The 17,631-nt window shown below is 39.6% G+C and overlaps 2 protein-coding genes across 2 annotated transcripts; one reads left to right on the top strand and one right to left on the bottom strand.

The window, feature by feature from the left end:
• Nucleotides 1-380: 380 nt before the first annotated feature.
• On the bottom strand, nucleotides 381-11,563 carry LOC140232148 (hexosaminidase D-like). Its single transcript, XM_072312294.1, has 14 exons — nucleotides 11,493-11,563; nucleotides 10,538-10,592; nucleotides 9,724-9,836; nucleotides 9,108-9,195; nucleotides 8,427-8,505; nucleotides 7,142-7,227; nucleotides 6,545-6,731; nucleotides 6,057-6,200; nucleotides 5,204-5,339; nucleotides 4,152-4,234; nucleotides 3,490-3,586; nucleotides 2,521-2,643; nucleotides 1,399-1,497; nucleotides 381-551 (listed from the first exon to the last, which is right to left on the bottom strand). The coding sequence occupies exons 1-14, from the start codon at nucleotides 11,561-11,563 to the stop codon at nucleotides 392-394; spliced, it is 1,521 nt and encodes a 506-aa protein (XP_072168395.1). The 3' UTR covers nucleotides 381-391.
• Nucleotides 11,564-13,702: 2,139 nt separating this feature from the next.
• On the top strand, nucleotides 13,703-16,068 carry LOC140232147 (zinc finger MYM-type protein 1-like). Its single transcript, XM_072312292.1, is given in 2 exon segments — nucleotides 13,703-15,104; nucleotides 15,107-16,068. Coding segments are annotated over 2 exon segments (2,364 nt in total).
• The last annotated feature ends 1,563 nt before the right edge of the window (nucleotides 16,069-17,631 follow it).

Raw genomic sequence — 17,631 nt, 5'->3', positions numbered from 1 at the left:
AAACTTGATTTACATGCAACTGATGTTACCATGGCAACAAGCCCAAAGACTGTTTGGTGATAGGTAGAAAAATGCACAAATGGAGATGGCCTACTGCCCTACAGCCTACATGATGTGATTTTTTCCCAAAAAAAAGAGCACTCTTTATGGTCAAGTACACATGAGGGTCTCACATGTAGGCTCTACAAAGAATATCCCATTTCCTCTGCATCACTTGGAGTATGAAAATTACAGTCTTATATACAGAGAAAGAGACATGCTAATTTACATGACATAATTTTCTCTCACACCATGCACTATGGTTGACAGGAAGTAGGTGCTTCCCCTATCTCTCATGTTGTTGCTATCTGTGCGGCTGTGTATATTGATCATTCCTCCCTTGACAAGAGGCTCACTGGTTCTGCTCCTTTGTTTCTGCTAGTCTCCTCTCCAGGTGTTTGATGAGTGGCATGATGCAGAGTTCCAGCCACTCATTGATGGTGGGTGGGTGGTAGACCTCACTCAGGGCTTCCTGGGCTCTTGTCTTCAAGCGCGTCGCCCTGGCCAGGAGACTATGAAAAATTAAAACCAAAATGCAATCAAAAATTTTTTATAGATTTTTTTTCTTTAGAGGAATCAATTGCATCTTGCCTTAATGTAATTTCATACATTATCATTTTTTAAAATAATCATTTTGTCTAATGATGCTCCCAGAAGATAGCAGGTTCTGGGTTAGGATTAGGATTAGGATTATGGATCTAGATGTGGGTTTACAGGTTAACGGTCAGGGGAAATGTACACATCAGGAATGGTGCATTAATTGAGACAAGGTGTCAAATCACATGAATTACATCAATGGGCAATATACCTTGCAAAACTAGTTTTCTAAAAACACATACACTAATTCTATTATGAAAAGTACTATATTTGTCCCCATCTCAACAAAAAGTCAGTATATCTAGTGGGCCAAACCTGTTGAGTGCAATACAACTGAATGGATGCTCGAAGCATGTCTATGCATTGTCACAATGATTGATAACACACAATAGTCAAACTTGTAAGTCTTGAACGTATGACAGTATATAGTCGGTAATGTGATAATTACAGTGAAAAAAAAAAAGAAGATAAATCTGTGATTGCATTTAGACAAATGAATGTCATTATGATTTCTATTGATTAGAAATATCATTTCTAATATCACTAGCAGTAGTAACACAAATCATAATGTGTAATAGAAATATTAAGACTTCAAAATAAAGTTGATCAGATATGAACAGCATCATCAAATTAATGCTATACATGCAAGCTTCTATACAAGTCATATACTGTATTCCAGACGCCCAGAAACAATTTTTCACCACAAGGGCCATAAGCTTTGTCAGACCAAATTACCCCTGGACGAGATTCAACTTCCCCTACCTGAGCACTGGTCCCATCTCGCTGTCCGTTAAAGCCGGTAACATCAAACAGGCTTTCTCCGCAGACACAGATGCCTCCTCTGCCTCCGTCAGAAAGGCACTAATGTGTTCAGACACAAGAAAGAGAAACGACAGGTGTACTTTTAGATACATAATCCAAGAGAAAATGAAAATAGCAGTTTGGTTTCCATTGCCAATAGAACACTGAATCTATTTCTTTTCTGCTCTTTTGATTTGTTTCGATTAGAATTGATTTGTTTTATGTGACCGATAAGAAGCAATGAATGCCCATAATAAGCAAGCAACCACATGACTGATGGCTTTAAAGGGATGGTATATTTTTGGATGAGACGAGGTTTCAGGTTGCCAACCCTTTCTGGGAGAATTAATTTGAAACCACTTACGAAATATTAAAGAGCATACAATTCTTAGAGGAACTCAAAGATTATTTGATGAAAATCAACTTTGAAATGGCTGAGATATCAAGAAACAAAGACGTCCAAATAAAAGGTGGTACTCACCTTTAATTAGGACCACTTTGTTTAATGTCTCACTTTATTTGTGTCCACTAATGCGACTACCCTGGTCACTGGCCATTGCCATCTATTGTTCTAGATTGTGCACATACGATAGGTGGTAACAATCACCAATTTCAACTACAAAGAGATCAGCAGTTACAATCCATGCACGTGATCAGTGCACGGTGTGTCAATCATTCTCTGTCCCCAATCTTGCACATGTGTGTTGAGTGTATCGAAAGAATGTTACATGGTTGCGTTCTAAGAGAAGGCTTGTTGGGGTAATGTCGGGGTAATTACCCTAGTTGGCTAGGGTACCAGCTGGGGTAGAATTTGGCAAAGTTTCCATGACAATGTCTGCACAACATTTTGTGGGGAACATTTTAACTGGCAGGGTAAATAAAGATTACCCCGACGTTAACTGGACGTTGCTGCAGGAACTCTAGTTTCAAAGGCTCTGTCAAAATAGGGCTTTACTCTCTTATCCCTAACAAGCATCTTACATCTGCCATTTTTCTACATTATGCAAAATCTCTCTACAATAGTCTTTGTCTCCCACCCTGTGGTGTAACCTCCACATCCCTTCCACCATGGTCACTCCTCACCTTTGGTTTGGCAACTTGAAGAATTGTTGGCCCTCCTTAGAGGACTGTAGCATGGCCAGCTGACGGGCACACATGTACATCGCGCTGCCGGGGAAGGTTCCCATGGGAACGTCCACTGGCATTCTGGGAAGGGAAGTGAGCAAATGGTAGATGACAGATTGTGATGTGTGATGATGCCCGAGCTGGCAGAGGGGTGGGGGGATTGGAAGGTATTAGGGTAGCGCATGCTGGTCGTAATATTTGCTTGCATTTGCAATAGAATTTCTTTCCTTGGTAGGGTTATAAGGATTTATTAGTATGTGTTTGTTCAACATCCACATCATTTTCACTTGGTCTTCAATGGTGGTGTTGTGGATCTGTCCACACTGCATTCAATGTTAGCTGAAATGTTGATGAACATTCACTGATACATACATCAAATTGAAATAGCATCTGTCTCTATGCAGATATTCCAAAATCCCATGATATTTCATCTATAGAGGGCAATTGCCACTATACTATATGTTAGAAAAAATATTTGAGTTATTTTTCATTTTAAGGTTTTTGTTTCTAGAATGACCATGAATAAAACAATGATTTTTGCCTCTTTCACTTGCTTTCATTTACTACAGCAGAGCAGATATGGTGTCATATATTTGGGGCAAATATGACAGTAAGGGAAGGATTTCTGGCTCGTTTGCACGTTGATACTCATAAGCATACTCACACATGAGCATATCATGTATACGTAAAGAAGGTATAATTTGTGATTGACTTCTGAGAAACATCAATAAGAGACATAAATGGGAAGAGTGCACTTTGTTTTTAAAATGCAAAGTAGCCTACTGCAGAGACATGGCATGAAACCATGCACACCACAATAAAAAAAGAAAGAAAATGAGAGAAAGGGGGGGGGAATTAAGGATTAAATGGAAGGAATGATGTTAGGAAGAGAAAGAAAGAGAAAAAGAAAGAAAAAAGCCAACTGACTCTGAGATGGGCATGCTGGTCTGAATCTCCAGGTCAAGGAGTTCTGGAAAGCCAAGCTTCTGAGACACAGCTTGGTGGATCTCCTCCTTGAAGTAACCTGGTAATGGAAGGAAAAACAAGTGAGTAAATATCTAGACATGGTATCTTCATGGTCATCATCACTAGCATCATCAATTTCACCATCCTCCTTGTCCTCAACATCATCATCATTATTGTTATTATCAACAACATTAGTGTCATCATTATCAATATCATAATCATCTTCAACATCATCATTATTGTTATTCTTAGCAACAACATTATTGTCATCATTATTAACATCATAATCATATTCAACATCATCATCATCATCATTCATCATTGTCATCAATGTCATCATCATAATGAACACCAGCATCATATCATCACTCTCATCATCTTCATCAGTATCATTGACATTGCCGTCATGATCCTCATCACCACATCTCCTGCACATCCATCTTGATTCTGATTAACTGCAAATAGCTTGACCAAAGACTTAGTTTTTTTCTTAGTCCGCAATAACATGGACACGTCGTCTCATTGTCTTGCAAGACAAAGGTAAAACAGAGGGTATAGAGTACCTCTAGTAGTGAGGCAAAGTAAAGGTAATGGCAACAAGAATACAACCCTGTAATACTGACCTTGAATAAACGTCTCAAGACAGAAAGCCAGCGAGGGCAGTCCGACGGGTAAGAGCTCACAGAGCACAGTCTGGTGTGTGTACCTGTTGGATGTAGGCATTCCAATGGTTACTAGCTAACATTGAAGGAAAGTTGCCATAACAATGCATCTGGTACACTTTGGGGAAAAAAGGTATAAATTATTTTTTCATTCTGCTGGAATGCAGATATAAGACATTCTGATTTTTAATGTATTGATCACAGTCTCTTCATATATTACTAGTACCAAAGTCATATGAATTTAAACAACCATTCCCTCTCACCCCTCACCCCGTCCCCCTGTCCACTGCTTCTCATCTTGTGTCAAAGCTTCTCTTACAAGCCTTCTTTGATAGTTTTATTTCATCACCTCACACACTCCCCCTCACATTTCTCCAAAGCATATATGTTCACTGCCCTTTGGCCTTCACTCAATCCTCCTTCCCATAATATTCCTTGATAATGCTCTCACAGTCATTTTCTTGTAACCAGAGAAAGAATTAGAACAATTTGACTGGTGTCCAAATGACTGGGATGTCTCTGCTTCTCAGGCAGTCACTATATGTACCAAAATGTACATCACTCTATTATTTACATTTTGACAAAGTTTACTGATCTTGACCACAAACCAAGGTCTGACTTATTAAATATCTCTGCACAAAGGAAATTCCTTCAAATTATTTCAATCAATTCCACCAAATTACATAATCAAGGGACTTATGCATTTTTTATTTATTTTTTTTTTTTGCATCATGACAATGAACTGAAGGAGGGATGGACAAGCCATAAACATACTGCTAATGGGTGATTTCAAGTTCGGTGCTAGTGCTGGTGTTTGTGCTATCTCAACACATGGACCAGCGAATAATCCCTCCACCCTTCGGTAAAAAAGGCATGAAGAGAACTATAAAAAATGATGCCTCTGGCGACACTTCTTGGCGGAGGCATAAAAAGAGAAAACAACCACTATTGACTAAAAAAACAGTGAGTCATCATTAGCATTCTGCCTCTGGATCTCCTTTCACTGCTCATACCTCTGCCATCCAGTGAAAACGATGCCTTTGAAGTCAAGTTGCTTGGGGACTGCCCTCTGGAGTTCGTTGACCCACAGTTCCTGGTTGCGGATGTGCTCCAGCTCCGGTGTCAGGAAGAGGGTGGGGCCAAAGGCACCTGAATGGAGAGGTGCATGTGATATGATGTGCAGATGATGCAGACACCAGTTTACCATGAGGAACACTCCATATGTTTCATCAAGACAGGATATCAGTGGAATGATGGAAATTCATACATACAGGAGTATAAAGATAAATCCCTTTCCTATTTTCCCATCTGCTCTTTCTTCTGATCATTTGCTTTCCCCTTTTTCTCTCCCTTTTCTTCTTCTCTTATTCCTTCTTTCCCTTTCCTGGCTTCTTCTTTCCTTCTCTTTATCATCTTTACACTCCTCTTTCTTCTATTCTTTTATCATTACCAGTGAAGGGTACTAAGCCGTTCCATACTGAATTCTGAAATGCCCATAGATGTAATACCCAGGTCACCACGTTCCCGTAACGGAACGGCTTAAATCCTCCTTTCCTTCTTGTTGCAGTACACACATACACATAATTTTCAAACTTAAATTGGAAGCACAATAAAGAGATAGTATGATTAGCCTACAACATAATCCTACATACAACTAGAAATTCCCTTGCAACAAATATAGGCAAATTTCTGTATCAATCAATCTTTCCTAGGACAAGTAACCATCACAACTTTGATAATGTTACTATAATTCCACCTGTCTGAAAAAATTCAGGAAGTTCATTCAACTTTTCATATTTTCCTTTTGTGAAATTCTACACACACTTCCTCATTTAGGAAAGAAGAATGGAGTCACTCTTGTCTTACCTTTGAAAGCTGAAGCAATCCAGACATTCTTGAAGACACTGCCGTAGAGCTGCCAGACTTTCTGGGGTGTGGTCATGTTAAAGCTGGCCATGGTATCCAGGTAGTTCCATACCATCACATCCACCATGTCACCAAGATTCGAGTCTGCGGTAATTATCATTAAAGCTCTCAGACAATATGATTTCTATGAAATCATGTTGCACGTCTACGCCACTGACCACTTCATCCTAAAGCTATAAACACACCTTACGTAAAAACTGCACAAAACTCAAATGGACTAAGGCAAATATGAAAACCCCAAAGATGTATGTATATTTATACATGTGTATGCACATGTGTACATACAAGTGTACAGGTGCATAAAATCAAATAACATATAAGGCATTGAAACACAAGGTATTTCACACACAAAAAAAAGCCACTAGTTGAATATCCAACTGATAAAAAAGCCAAAAACAGGGATCAGAATTTTGTTTTTTTTTTCTGACCTTTGACCACACCACAGTCTGCCCCCCTCAGCATGTCATCCCACATAATGGGCCTGATGTTGGGGCATCGCTCCTGGAGGTAACCCAGGACTGCCTTCACGTGGCTGAGGAACAGGCCAGAGGGCTTGCCATGGAACGTCTCCTGTATCCGCTCGATGCATTTCTGGCATCTTCGCTTCATCCACACCTGTGGAGATGTTCACAAAGTTGCCACAACACTTCTTTAAAATTTTTCTTCATGTGTCATGCACATAGATCCCCAGGGAGCCTTCATTCATTGATTGCTAAAAGACAAAAAGCTAGAAAACCAATGTACAATCACGTACACCCATCTGCAGGTACATTCAAACCTCATGATTAACTTTGTTAAAGAAAGCAGGTTGTGTCTAACAACCAAAAAGCTTGCTGCATAGCAACTCCTACTGCCAAGGATTTAAATGCACTTGACAGGAACAGCTACATTACTTGATCAGCTCATACATATTGCTCTCAGGGGAGGGTTCAGGAAAATCCATACTAATGCGAATGCGCTGTAAGCTGATCCATTTGCTACAATGTGATTTCCCTGCAAATCAAATGCCGTGCAAAGTTTTTCACCTCGTCTGCTCCGATGTGGAAGTATTTAACTTCTGGGTGGTACTCCAGGACCTGATCCAGCATAGACTGCACCAGTTTGAGTGAGTCTACAGAGTGGAAGAACACGAAAAAATTAGACAGCTCAATTTTAGTGAGGGGTATTGGACCCACGATCTGAATAGTACTTGTGGTTCAATGGATAGGACCACAGACTCTCAAACTTGAGGTCCATGGTTCAAGTTCCCTGGCTGCAGTGGCTGTGCCCTTTGGCGAGAAACTTTATCCTCAATGCCTAGTCCTTCAGAGGGAACTGAAAACTGTCAGTTCTCCTCTAGTAGTTAAAAGCTCCACTGAAGACACACCTTTCAGGGTGTTGCTGTATTTACACAGTTTAAATGTAGAATATAATGCAGTGGGGAAAATTTCTTGAATTTCAGGCTTTACTAAACTGGCCTGAAGTCACTGATAGGGTGTATGAATATAAGCAGATAAAATTCCTTGAATTGGCTCCAGGAGCTAGTTTCTACTTCTTCAGTACGATCAATGTTGATGTTTGGTCATTGGCACTACAATGTTATTTTACTTTTTTTCCCTTGTAATGTAAGTATACCATGTCATGCCAAATGGGCTCTTATTCAAATGTATGGCAAACGCATTGCTGTTTGGATGATAATCCCCACACATTTCAATTCCCAACTATGCATCATAAGTGATAGCTACTACATTTGTATCATCTCAAGATCAGTTGCTTGACTGGGTTTACTTGATTGACAGATATATCAGCATTCAGTCACAGTCTTAACTACTGTAAATGTGGACATTTTTGCAGGGTTTGAAATATTGTGCATTTCATACAACATGAAGCTCGCGCTGATATAAAAAGAGGCCAATTTTTTTTTTGCTTGATATATTAAAGGTATTTAATATCATTCCATATCTTGATATCAAGGAAGGTGTATTGTTGGGGTACAACTGCTATGTTATTTGTGGTTTTCATCACATTGGCTAGTCCTGTAGTGCAAGTGTATTTGCTGTCATAATGCAGACTAGTTAACTTTTATTGTAGTGCTACCAAAACCCTTATCTGCCCTGGCAAAGGTGTGCTGCTTGAAGATGCTTCCTCAAACGTTGTGACCGTCCACAAAATTAAAAACACACAAAATATATCTTGAGTGGCCAAGCTGAAAAAATTACTCTCACAAAAATTGCCACTTTTATCGTAACATGAAAAGCACATTAGGTCGTTGCTCTCTTGTATTGCCTGTGAGTTAGTCTCTGTGCAAGTCACCTGTAGCTGGGTTCCTACCTGGATTGGACGGGCAGACACTTCTTGCATCCTCTGGATCCTCCCGTAATGAATGGAACTGAGCATGCTTCAACACAAACTGGAGATCAGAAAGAAAGGACATGATCATTTGTTCATGCAAATTTATGGAAAACATTCAATCATCTAAAACTTTCCTACCACACTTTGACACCATTGCAGAGGATTTGGGATTCAAAAGATGGCATTTATAAACATATTTGCAACATATGATGCATCATGCATTACCCTGGGGTACCGTAGTACCTCAGTTTACCGTGTTGTGTAGCACCACCGCACGTCAACTCGAGGACAGCCAGAGAAAAATGCATGCACTGTGTGTGCGTGTACATAGTCATTTCCATGCCACTGCATGTTGTACTATGCGTGCATGGCACGCTGTGCTACCACTAGCATGTGCTTCAGTGCAGTGCAGTGCAGTGGCTAGCGCGCGCTAGCTCCAGCACCAAAATAATTTCCTCTTTTTGGCACCCAGGTTACAACCTTTTTAAAAAAAAATATATAATAATTCAACAAAATGGCTGATTTTTATTTGGTACTCTGGGATACCATTTATGTCATCATATTTCAATTTCATTTCACTTCATTTATCAAGTTTCCACACATGTGTAATGACTGGAAAGTACAACACAAGAGTTCAAGGAGTTGGAAAGCACTACTCACCTCTAAGTGGCCAAAAGTCTGTATGAGAGGAATGTACTCCAGACTAAGCCCCTTGGCTGCTTGTTGGAGAGATGCAATATCTCCTAGACTGGAGAGGTCAGAGTCAGGATTGCCACAATGTTGAGAATTATCTTATCATGATGATATTGCAGAAATATTTGGATGTTTGTTTGCTTTTCCATACAAGTGAGCTACACAGACAACTTCTAAAATCTGATATCCTTAACTCCAGCAATTTATAACTTGTTCCACTTTCCAATCATACTCATAAAAAAATAGATAAAAACTAAAACTTTTGCACAATTTTATTGTTAAAAAAGAAATCTAGCAACCAGATCGTAAAAACATAGTTGGGAGATGATAAGCATGGGATTTTATGTGCAGTCAAGAATGATTCAGAAAACCATACAACATACAACATGCTACAAGTACATGGAAAATTTGAGGCTTTGATGTCTTCAAATCTAAAATTCAGGCAGGAGATAGGCAACATGTCTAATCTCACAAGTTTCCAGCCTTATCAGATTACTTTATAATTTTCTGAGTTTGAAAATCTGAAACCCTACAGGTGAGAAGCTGACAAGTAGTGCAGGGGATATAAAAACTACAGACATACCTATAGCATTCCTCTCGTTTGGAGATGATCTGAAGATCCCTGCTGAAAGGGAATGTGTCTTCATACTCCACCAGGAGCCCAGTAGCTCCCCACTCCTTGAAGAGAGGCAGGATCTTCAGGGGTGAAAGGTACGAAATTTCTCTATAAGAGACAGTAAAACTGAATGGTGAAAACACAATCTCTATTTGGTAGTTATGCCAAAGTGATTCTACATGTAAGTCATTCATTTCAGGTAAGACACTCCATTCACTCATGGTATAAAAATCTCAGAAATCATCACAAACTGACTCTCAATGTTTGATATCCAAATACACAATGGTATGTAAATTACCTCTCAAATGCATGCAAAACTTCATGAAATGGGAGGTCATTTAGTTCAAACACCCTTGTTATGGGCTACGTTACCACTTGAATCTAACTTCTAAAATGTCTCATGTTAATAACGTTGGTATTACTAGCTGATGTTTTACACATTATTGTTTGAAACATCTGCTGTAGGAATATTAATTCTTCAAGCTTTGTCTTCATTAGCAAACAGTTTAGGTCTTCACATGAATGCTTCCTTTCTTCATGGTACAAGTATGTAGTAAAAATGAAAGTGGAAGTCAAGATAATGAAAATGTAAGGCTTGATGACGAAGCAGAGACTGAATAAAACACTTCCACCAAGATTTGGCTTTGTCTTTTGTAATGATGTATGCATCTCTGATTGTGAGCCATCTCTAAACATCCTGATCTTCAAAAGAAACATTCATTAATTCATCTACACGCACAATTTTTGTTCAAGTACACCATAGTGGATGCCAAATCTTCACCTTGAGAAGGTAGTCTATCTTGGGTGGTGCACCCTTCAGGTCCACATGTACCAGCCTGAAATTGAAATGTTGAATATAGAGATTTTAAGTTATCAATCACTGAAATCATTTAGAAAGAATGCTACTGCTCTACTCAACAGAAAACACTTTTTTGAGAGTAAAGAATGGTTCGACAATGTATATCACTCAATACCCAATATCTGTCAATTTTCATTTGATACTGAAGGAAAGAAATTAAAAAATGCACATAAGAGGTTTTCATTTCATTTCACTGAATGAAATGAAATGAAAACCTCTTATGGGCAGCGCACGATGCTGAGGCTTCCTACAAAGCCAGGCTGAACAAACGGGTACTTGTAATGGGCACACAGTGCCACATCACTTGATAATTCTACCTGCTCATATATTTGTATTTATTAGATCAAATGCACTTAAAGGACAGGTTTGTCAAATTTCCATAAGCATCGAATGCTATGCACTGCATTCAGAGAGTGTAGATTTTTTTCTGAGGTTGCAGATACGAAGGGTTTACTTGAATAAAATAAAGCATGATTACACATGCTTGTATTAATCTACACAATATTAATCTTGAAGTAACAGATACAGGGGAGTTTTTTTTTTATTAAATTGCAAACTGTGGAGCCATCAAATATGCAAGATTAGCACATTTCTCACACAATATGACTACCAGATCAAATTAAAGATACTTTTTATTTTTGCAATAGCTGCCATGTATAAGGGATACCTAAAAAAGAAAATTTACTCTTTTTAATGCATTGATTTGGGCCAACATATATACACTGCACATTGTTTAGCAGGACACAAGCAATAAGAGATGAAATATTAAGTGAAGCTCAATAGGTGAACCATAGATTTGTGCCATGAATTTATAGATCTATAGGGCTATGTGAAATGATGGGTCTTTGGCAAAACAAGACACCCATGATATGCCTACCTTTGGTAGGAATCTGGTAAAGGTGGCTGGACCTGTGATGGTGTCCCATAGATGTCAATTTCTGCATCCATCCCAGGTTTTCGAGCTGTATCAAAGTGAGATGGAATGGAGGGAAACATTTGGTTTCAATGCATAAATGGATAGGTGCTGCAGTAGGCAATTTGAGACACCAACATCAGTTTGACCACAACTACCAGGGAAAAATGACATTAACACAAAAAGTGTCGCCACTTTTACCACATATAAAAGAATTAGAGTTACCCTCCTAATGAGAGCATGAACAGAGCTTCTAAATCACCCAGAATGTGATAGCTTTAATTGTCCAAAATTCCTCTTGTAATCACTGCATTCTTGAAACTCAAAAGTAACTGTCGAAAACCATTAGAAAGTTTGGGTACATTCTCACAAATTGATGCTGCAGGCATCATTCAAATGAGAAATATAAAGCTCTTGTATTGTTTATTATTATCATCATTAGTGTTAATTATTATTATCATTATTATTATTATTATTATTATTATTATTATTATTATTATTATTATTATTATTATTATTATTATTATTATTATTATTATTATTATTATTATTATTATTATTATTATTATTATCATCATTTCATTCATGACATACTCCACTACCTAATCTCATGACTGTTCTGCTAGGTACCAATGACATTTCTGATTAACTCCATTACGATATCTTGTAATGATATCTTCATAGTTTATGTGCATGTATAATGCATAAATAAGCTCTCACTTTATTGCTCATTCCCATAATTATAACATCTCATCACATATTTCTAAAGAAATCAAACATGTTTGGCTAAAGAAATCTTTGCTCACTACTTGCAAGCTGGGCTGGGATATTGAGCACAATAGGGCCTAGCTACCTATGTATGGTAGGTCAAAATTTAGGGTGATTTCAGCTAACGACAGCTCTAGCATGCTGGTGATGGCGAAGTATGATGGAATTTTGATAATAATTTTTACTCAGAAGATCACAAATTTTTCCAATGCATTGCTGGCATCATGAAGGAGATAATGACATATACAAGGCTGCAAAGAGAAATAGTAAAAAAAAAAAAAAAAGGGCCCACTCTGGCACTGTACCATGGTGGGGTGTATGGTAGAATGGTGTGCATGTGTAAGGAGGGGGGGGGGGGAGGAGACAACTGCAGCCAGCATATTTTGGACAATCTTCAGCTGCTCAAACTGCCAAATTTGGGGTGCATCACAAATATAAAGCATGGAATTCAAATGGAGCAATGTATTGCTCGGTTACAATTAAGACAGTGCCAGTGGCCGAAAACTCACAACCCTTGACCTTGGCAAACACGAATAGTAGTAAGGCTACTACTCATCGACCACCTATTTTTAGATCGACCACCCATGCGCAAGGGCGCCGGAAGTGGGGGGGCAGGGGGGGCACTTGCCCCCCCAAATAAAATTTTGGGGGGGCAAAACGAGTTTTTGCCCCCCCAATGTGCCCCCTGAAAGGTAACAAATGATACATCAGTTATCTAACGTCACGACCAAAATGAACAATAAAGGCACTTTTTGTCTAAAAATTGTCAATTCATAGATGAAAAATGAGAAATTTTCGCCCCTGACGGGGTACCTACACATAAGTAAATTTAGTGTAGTTATATAGATGGTAGCTTCGCGTTTTTCGATGAGTGTGCCCCTTGAAGCATACTTTTAGTAAACCCTTACATTTTTCCTTTTCTTCTAAGCTTTCTAGCAATGTAAGAATATTTCCATTACTAAAAAAAACCACTAAGTTTTATTCGTATATAACATAGTATCAATAAGAATCCATCAGTACCAATGATGCGAACAAAGATTTAAAGGTAGGCATAATGTAATTAACTTAGAACAATCCGCATTCGAACTGATGCCTCCAACACCTAATTGCATCGCTTAGATTTCATCTGTTACGTACGAAGGCCCAATGCACAGTAAACAGCTGTGAGATCTGGCTTGTGCATAATCGTGGTGCCCGTCTAGTGCGCGCAACGGTCCTTTTGGCGGGAAAGGATTCGATATGTGACACCAATCAAAATAACGTGATAAAAGGTTAATTATCAACAGAGAAGCAGGTTTGCCGGTTCATTCCAGTGTTGGTTCATGCCAGCATTTGTAATCTTCAAGAGGCTCACATCGTTTTTTGATTTTCAACAATCTCATTTGCTGTAACTGTGAATCCTGATCATGAAGAAGCACCAGTCTGGGTCAGAAGGGAGGAAACAGAAGGAGCAAAAAGAACTCCAAGACAACGCGAAAGGATCGCGATCCCTCCTAGCATATTTCCCCCGAGTAAACAAGAAAGAGCCAACAGACACTGCAGAATCAACCCGGGCAAGAGAAGATTTATCAGAATCACCCACAACCCATGAAAACCCTGCCATAGATGATAGCCAGCAGGGACAAAACAGCGAAGGTCCTTTCAGGGAAAAACCAAATCAACCGACTTCAGCTAACTTCAAGAAAGACAATCAAGGTAGGCGGTTTCGCCCTGAGTGGTATACCTCATACCCATGGTTAGAATGGGAACAAACTGCAAACAACGGTGACGGAGCGGCATTTTGCCACGTATGCCGACAAGGATGCCTGTGAAAAATTCCTGGTGGTGGAAGGGAGGAAGAAAGTTTCAGCAAAAACGGGTTTTCGAATTGGAAAAAGGCAACTCAGGCGTTCCAAAAGCATGAGCGAAGTGAAAGTCATCACCTACTCGTGTACAAAATGAACCAGATCTGGCATGGGAGAAACATTTCTGAGAGGCTTGACCATAGCGCAAAGGAAGAGATGAAAAAGAACACAAAGTATCTTCATGCGATCTTCTCCACTTTGCAGTATCTTGCCAAACAAGGATTACCAATTCGAGGACACACTGACCATAACAGCAACTTTCATACTTTGTTGACACTGCGATGTAGGGACATTGAGGGTTTCGATCGGTGGCTCGAAAGAAAGTCGTCATGGACCTCACACCAGATACAAGAGGAAATGATTGGCATGATGTCCAGATCTGTGATGCGCGAGTTGGCCGAAGAAATGCAAGGGAAGGTATATGCGATCATTGCTGATGAAACCACTGACGTGTCCAAGTTGGAGCAACTTTGTATTTGCGTTCGCGTTGCAACAGATGAATTGCTGGTAGAAGAGAACGTCCTTGGTATGTACGCAATTGATGAGTGTGACGCAGAGTCAGTTCACAAGACTATCAAAGATGCTCTGATAAGGTATAACCTCCCCATCTCTCTGTGCCGGGCTGCAAGCTTTGATGGAGCAACAACATTCCAAGGAAAAAGGAGTGGTATCGCCAGCCGTCTGCAAGAGGAGAATGAGAGAATCACCACCACACACTGCCACATGCACTGCATTAACTTAGCAGTCCAAGACATGGTCAAGAATGTGCCAAAGCTCCGTAACTTTCTTACCACCGTAACGGACTTGATCAACTTCTCCAGGGATTCCCCCAAGCGATGTGCTATAGTCAGAACAGTTGCAGAAGGACTGAGTTCGCCACAAACACATGTAAGGCCACTTTGCCCAACCCGATTCACAGTCAAATTCAAGGCCCTCAGCAGTCTCAAAGAGCAATTGCAGGTGGTGAAGAGTCCCTGACAGAAATCGAGAACAGATCAAGTGATCGAGACATGCAGTCACGAGCCAGTGGATTCCTTAACGCAGTTTCCACTTTCGACTTCACGATTTCCCTCATCATCAGTCTTGCTATCTTTGAACTGAGCGACCGACTCAGTACGGCAATCCAGGGATCTCGTGTGTCTGCCGGACAGGGGGTCAGGCTTACAAAGGTTGCTATCAACAACCTGAAGACACTGAGGACAGAGACGGCGTTTGATGAAACGTGGAGTAATGCAGTCATCTACGCAGAACGGGAAGGACAGGATGACCCGGAGCTACCCCGACAGCCTAAAGCACCACGACGATATCAGCAGAGTGATCCTCATATCTTCAAAACTCCTAAAGATCTGTACCGAAGTATGTGGTTCGATGCTTTAGACCAAGTAATCAGTGGGCTAGAAGATCGGATTGCATCAAAGTGCATCCCGGTCTTGTTGGCCACAGAAGACCTCTTGACGACAGCCTGGTCCAAAAACAAGGTATCATCCGAGTCCCTAGATTGTGTGGTGAAGCACTATAAAGATGATTTGGATGGCCCTCGTCTTGACGCACAGTTGCGAGTACTAGAGAATTTGGCGTCGGAAACCTCGACACTGTCCACAGTGTCAACACCTTCTGTTGACAAGATCATCGACACTCTTGGAGCGACGTCAATGAAGCCGATGATTCCAGAGGTCATGAAGCTAGTGAAGCTGTATCTTATACATCCCGCTACCTCTGCCTCAGCTGAACGCTCCTTCAGCAGACTCCGTCAACTCAAAACGTATCTCCGTTCGACAATGAGCCAGCGAAGGCTGAACTCTCTTCTGATCTTATCCTTGTATAAGGACAAGGCAGACAAAGCTGACATGTATGACCTTGTCAATGAGTTCATTTCTAATGGAGACAGCAAGAGAAGAAATACATTTGCTCATCTTAAAAAGGACTAAGGTGTGGGCAGTACGACATTCGAAGTTTGTCCGTTATTTGGTATTTGTTTGTCATTAGCCTTTTCACTGTGTGTTCTTGCTATCTCCATTAGAAATGAACTCATTATTATTTTGTTTTATGTTTCATCTAGATCATAGATGTAATCTGTGGGGATCCCGGGGACTGTTGGGGTGAAGTGACTTGAGACAAACAATATGCATTATACTTGTTAGAAGAGTGATTGTATTTTATTTTGTTTTATACAGGCACATCTGAATCATTTTCGTAGTGAGAGCTAGCCCATATATATTCTTATGTTCTTATAATTACGACAAGAAACAAGATACAAGTTTGATACGATATTGTTTTCAAAAAGTTTAAGTGGCGAAGTATAAGATCCTACATATTTATCTCAGTGGTGCACCAGCCGAAGAACATTGTCTATTACAACTAGATATTAGCCGTTGACAAACAGTGATCTTTTCATTCTTTTGTCGTTCCTGGTATTCATTCAAGTACAGTAGATGTGCCACACTGCTACTTCATAACATTTCCTTGAAAACACGGTAGAATGTATTTTGTTTTCTTATCACGTAATGTAGCATAATCTATAATGTTATGCTGTAGTAATATTTAGGTGATCCGAGTATCCTCTCGGATCACCTTCTGTATCTGTACGGATTCTTTCTTCTTCTTCTTCTTCTTCTTTCTCCTCAAAAGTTGTGGACAGGTTAGCTCAGAAAGTGCTCTTCCTATCAATATCAAAATTATACCATACATGTATCATCTCCCAAAGACGGCAATCGAACGAAAATCAAAGTGATCAGTCGACCGTGACGTCACTATGACGTCATTATATGAAAACACATTCTCAATCATATCTCTTTAATGGAATGAAAATTTTCAATGAAATTTACGTCACATATATTTCAAGTCAAGCGCATTCTACTCATATAATTAAAATTCATATTTTCTCTTAAAACGTGCGCGTACGCGCGCGTTGAAATATTTGTATGCTCAAATCGAGCTCAATTTTTTTTTGCACACGTTTTAGACCAATTGGAGCATTTTTTGAAAAATTGAAAAAATTGGACGGACGCGTACGCGCGCGCACATATACGCACGCACAGCTCATACGCAATAGAAATTTCCCGTTTTTTCATATTTATCGGATGCCTGAAATGTCAAGGAATATTTCTACCAAGTTTCAAGTTAATCCGACTCAATATGACGTCACACGGGCCCGTCAAAGTTGAAATTCCGCGCGCGCGTCAATGGCGATATACAGTGCAACAATGCAAAAAAACCGCCAATTTTGAATCCGATTTTACTCGTCAGGATGGACGGTGACCCCCCATTTTCTTTACATATTCTGAAAGCTGATGAGTTGTACATGTCATTTCATGGGTTGACAATGCTGGAAAAATGATGAAAAGATATCAAATTTCTTAATAAATAAAAAAAAATAAATTTTCAAAATGACGTCATCAAATTTTAAGTTCACTCAAGCGTATCTCACTTATACTTTTGTTGATTTTCGTCCAAATTTCACTATGTTGTAGCTTATTTAATGGTCTTTCAGT

This window comes from Diadema setosum, chromosome 8, assembly GCF_964275005.1.
Source record: "Diadema setosum chromosome 8, eeDiaSeto1, whole genome shotgun sequence".
NCBI classification, from domain to species: Eukaryota; Metazoa; Echinodermata; class Echinoidea; order Diadematoida; family Diadematidae; genus Diadema; species Diadema setosum.
Note: the sequence above shows the minus strand (reverse complement) of the source record. Positions and strands in the feature narration are given on the sequence as shown.